The sequence below is a fragment of the Dendropsophus ebraccatus genome, chromosome 8 (genome assembly GCF_027789765.1).
Source record: "Dendropsophus ebraccatus isolate aDenEbr1 chromosome 8, aDenEbr1.pat, whole genome shotgun sequence".
NCBI classification, from domain to species: Eukaryota; Metazoa; Chordata; class Amphibia; order Anura; family Hylidae; genus Dendropsophus; species Dendropsophus ebraccatus.
The window spans coordinates 118,580,540-118,585,864 of NC_091461.1; the positions used below are offsets into that span (position 1 = coordinate 118,580,540).

At 39.1% G+C, this 5,325-nt stretch overlaps 1 protein-coding gene across 1 annotated transcript; it reads left to right on the top strand.

The window, feature by feature from the left end:
- The first annotated feature begins 362 nt into the window (after positions 1 to 362).
- Positions 363 to 2,820, top strand: LOC138798868 (forkhead box protein D2-like). Its single transcript, XM_069979483.1, is given in 3 exon segments — positions 363 to 1,242; positions 1,245 to 1,273; positions 1,275 to 2,820. Coding segments are annotated over 3 exon segments (1,074 nt in total). The 5' UTR covers positions 363 to 615; the 3' UTR covers positions 1,693 to 2,820.
- The last annotated feature ends 2,505 nt before the right edge of the window (positions 2,821 to 5,325 follow it).

A 5,325-nucleotide genomic window follows, 5' to 3' on the forward strand; every position in this document is an offset into this window, starting at 1 on the left:
CCCTATATATCCTGTACGGAGCGGAGGGTGCAGCCTCTTTATCCTCAGGATGATCGCTGGTCGCTTCCCCCTTCCCGTCCCGTCTTGTTAGATCTGGAGGAATTTCAGGAAATATTTTGTAAATTTAAAATGCATAAAAAAAAATAAATAAATAAATAAATAAAAATGAAGTAAATAATATGTGTGTATAAAGCCTGTCGGTGAGTGTGTGATCCCCGGGCTCATAGTGCTCTATGGGAGTGAGAGGGGACTCTGCAGCGGGGCAGGGGAGGCGGCTGGTGACGTCAGGGTCACGTGGCCCGCCCGGGAGTATAAGGAGTGCGGGTGCAGCGGGGAGGGCCGCAGACTCCAGCTGACTCCAGTGCGGGGAACTTCTACTTTGTTTTGGATCTTGGAGAGTTGGTGGAGGAAGGAGGGGGGCGAGGAGGAGGAGGAGGAGATGAGGGGTGTCAGGATCTGACCTTGCTGCATGGTGCCCCCCCTTTCTGGCCACCGATCTGCTTGCTGTTTGCTAACACAGGAGCCCATTCAGACTTGTTCCACTAGGGGGGTCCCGGATTGGGAGAACACTCAGGACTTCCTGCACTCATCATCATCATCATCATCATTACTACCATGACTTTGGGCACTGAGATGTCTGATAACTCCCTGCTCTCCGAAGACACCGACATCGATGTAGTCGGTGACATGAATTGCAAGGATGGGAAATACTCCGACTACCAATCTGACAACGACGATTCGGATGACACCCTGTCCAGGACTCACCCGGCGGCCTCTCCAGATCTCTCGTCAGGCTCCGACTCCAATCCCAGGAGTGTGGAGAAGAGCCCCAAGAACCCCCTGGTGAAGCCCCCCTACTCGTACATCGCCCTGATCACCATGGCTATCCTGCAGAGCCCCAAGAAGAGGCTGACCCTGAGTGAGATCTGTGAGTTCATCAGCCAGCGCTTCCCTTATTACAGGGAGAAGTTCCCAGCCTGGCAGAACTCTATCAGGCACAACCTCTCCCTCAATGACTGCTTCGTCAAGATCCCCAGAGAGCCGGGCAACCCTGGCAAGGGCAACTACTGGACCCTGGACCCCGAGTCTGCAGACATGTTCGACAATGGGAGTTTCCTGCGGAGGAGGAAGAGATTTAAGAGGCAGCAGAGTCCAGAGATCCTGAGGGACCCCAGCAGCTTCATGCCAGCCTTTGGATATGGACCCTATGGCTACAACTATGGTCTCCAGCTGCAGAACTACCACCCCCAGCATCACCAGCACCACCACCACCCAGGTGCCACCTTCTCCTTCCAGCCCACCCACTGCCCCATCCCTACCCCCACCTCAGTCTTCTCCAGCCCCACATTGCCTGGCTTCATTGGGAATGAACTGAGCAGGAAATCCTTCTTCTCCCAGCTCAGTCCCAGCTTACCCATCATCCAGACCCTTAAGGCAGACCCCCAGAGCAGGACTTCCTTCTCCATAGACAATATCATAGGGGGGTCTGCTGCCTCTTCTGCTGCTGCCCCATCTACCCCAACCTCCCCCTACCCCTCAGCCCAGCCTGCCAGCCAGACCCAGGTCATTGCCATGTTAACCCCTTCCTTGGCTCCCATGCAGAACCATATAAACTTGGCGCATGACAGCCTCCTACAGAGTGGACAGAACTTCTCCAGTAAAATCACAAACCTCAGCAGCTGCCATTTTTAACCCTTAACCTCCCAAATAATAATAATATTAAAAAAAAAGTCTCAACCTGTGTATTGAAGGTAGGAGGAATTCTTATTTTTTTTAGCTGACTTTTTTGTTTTTTTACTCCTTCAGTTGTCTCCTCAGAGCAGAGAACTTTCTCATGAATTTGTCGCTATTTATAAAGTGTGTGTATATTCTGTATCTATACCAATCCCATCCGCTCCGTCTTTTATTTTTTGCAATGGCCGCAGAGCGACAATTTTTTTTTTTACAAATGTCGCAGTGCAAATAATATACAAACGAATGTAGCTCATGGAATGAATGCACCTCATGGGGGGTCATACTGTTATTATAGTGTTCCCTTAACCTGTAACTCTTTATAAAACTACAACTCCCAGCATGCCATGGCAGCCTGACAGGAGTAGTATTTTACCAACAGCTGGAGAGCAACAGGACGAGGAACACTGTATTATTATAGATTTCATATATATAGAAAGAATTGAGCGAATGCAATAATCCAAATTCATGCTATAATGGTTGCAATATGAGTGTAAATTTAATCTAAAGGCCTGTTCACATGTCAAGGGTTTTTATCGCGATAATTGAATGTAAAGCATGGAACTTAAAGACTGAGATCTCTCCTCTTTTCGGATGTATTGTTGACTTTATATTCAACAGCTGCAATTAATAACTATATATATATATATATATATATATATATATATATATATATATATATTATTACGGTTAATGGATACAAACGCAGCTAATGTGTATTGATCGCACATTAATAATTAATATTGCAACTATGGATTCCCAACCACACATACAATCTATTAGCGCATCTCTCTGCTGTGATTGCAATCGATCGGCCGACCATGATCGTATGATTGTATTACACACTGAGGTATCTCAGGATTCTGCAGACGGTGAGTGCAGGCAGACCCCCTCCTTAATTTCACCATGATGTCCACTTCTTCTTTTGCCCCCTGTGTATATGTATATAGATAATATATAGAGATCGCCAGCTCCAGCGCCCGCACCGTCCTGTGTTCATCCATCGGATTGTGAATAATCAGAAATCTTATAATTATTATTATTATGATGTGATAGAGACACAATTGTCACCGAATGAAATAAATGTTTGTGAATTGTAAACGATGTGGTGATGTCTTGTTTCCTGGGGCTATATATATACACAGTGTATATATATATATATATATATATATATATATATATATATATATATATATATATATATATATTTATTAGGACCTAATAAGGATTTTTATATAAAGTTGATATAAATCTTACTTCTGGGACTTTCTGTCGTTGATTATATTGTGGCTGATCCTGAGGATCGGGAATGGATCTGACTCTGAGAGGTGATAGCTGATAAATGACGATCTAACCTCTATTTACCACTAACCTGCCGGGAGCCTGAGACCACACAGGAGGATGGAGGGGACCATTATAGAGAGTGGATGGAAGGAGAGATAGAGAGTAGCTTGTATGTACAGAAGTCTATCTATCTATTATCTATCTATCTCCTATCTATCTATCTATTTATCTATCTATCTATTATCTATCTATCTATCTATCTCCTATCTATCTATCTATCTATCTATCTATTATCTATCTATCTATCTATCTATCTATCTCCTATCTATCTATCTATCTATCTATCTATCTATCTATCTATTTATCTATCTATCTCCTATCTGTCTGTCTGTCTATATCATTATTATTATTATCATCATCATTATCCTAAATTTATAAAATTACGTGTTGGAGCAAGTATGTCAATTCTTTCTTTCTTTAAAATAGTAAAAATAGTAATAATAATAGTAATAATCAATCAAAATGGAAATTTAAAAGTGTATTTTTTTCTTTTTGGGTAACTGATTGTATATGTTGTAATGTATTTACTGATATATATATATATTTATTTAATATAATTTATTTATTATCAAATTACTATAATTTATGGATCGATATGTCTATGTTTGTATCTATCTCCTATTATCTATCTATCTATCTATCTCCTATCTTTTATCTATATTTTTATTATATTTATTTTCCATAATTTTAAGATTATTTATTATAAATTATTATTATTGTTATCATCATCATCATTATCATCAGATATTATAATGTATGGGGCAGTGACTGTATAATTTCTCTCTCTTGTAATGTGATGTTACATCTGTTTATATTCTTCCACATGAAACCTATGGTGTCCCCCCTTATTATATTGGGGCTGTGTATAACTCTTCTCAGGGTCCTGGATCCCCTCATGTTGGAGCTCAGTGACTTGTCTGCAGATTTTGCCAGAACTTTCCATCTTGTGCCAGGAGCCCCCCATCCGGTGGTCGCCCATTAACCAGTCCTCCCCATAGACTCCTTCAAGACGTGACCTTATTCTTACATCTCAGTCGCCCCGGCTGTGAGTGAAGGGTTAACAGCTCCGGCTTTATGTCTCCTAATTGTTACATCCAAGGGCGGAGGAGCAGGTTACAGACATTTAAAGGGTTAATCGGTACCGATCTATAAGTCGGGGGACACGATCCTTTCTTACATGGGAAACATAGGATTTCACGATTTTTCCCCTAACGTCACTAAAGACAATTTTTCTGTTTTATCTCTGTTCTATACAGGTAGTATCCGCAAATATATAGACTGTATAACTCACTACCATTTATTTTATTGTATTTTATTTTTTTGTATTTTATTTAAGGTATTTGGGAAATATAAAAATTCCCCAGAATATATATATATATATATATCTTTAGTAGTAGGATTATCATCATCATCTCATTTATTGTTTCGATTGTGATTATTTATATATATATATATATATATATATATATATATATATATATACACATTACAATCGAAAATACAATCATATATATATATATATATATATATATATATACATTACAATCGAAAATACAATCATATATATATATATATATATATATATATATATATATATACACATTACAATCGAAAATACAATCATATATATATATATATATACATTACAATCGAAAATACAATCATATATATATATATATATATATATATATATATATATTTTTTTTTTTATAGAGATTATTCATTCTATTTTTTTTTTTTTAGTTTTAGCTTTCCTGTTCCCCATTCCGTGTAGAGTAATGAGCTGTCAGTGACTCCTGTGTCGGTATAATGATATCACCCTCATCCTCCTCCTGCTCTTCTTCCTCCTGGCACACACACCTCCCGGGATAGGAGCAGTTGCAGTCATTGAGCAGTGATTTGGCAGTGATGGGCCCGGGTACATTACACACATTAACCTTCCCCCCCCCCCCGGTAAATAATCTGCTTAATTCTGTATAGTAAATGACGACTGGATAACTGCAGGACCGCAAAAACCGTCCGGATTCTGAGGTGGTTTCTTCTCCCTAATATAGTTATATGTGTATGCGGTTATATGTAATAGCTGTGTGTGTGTCTATATATATATATATATATATATATATATACACACACACACATATGTGTGTATAAATATATGTGTGGGTGTGTATATATATATATTTAAATGTATCTCTCTCATCTATATCCATTCAATTTTTTTTAAATTAATAATAATCATCATGATGATAA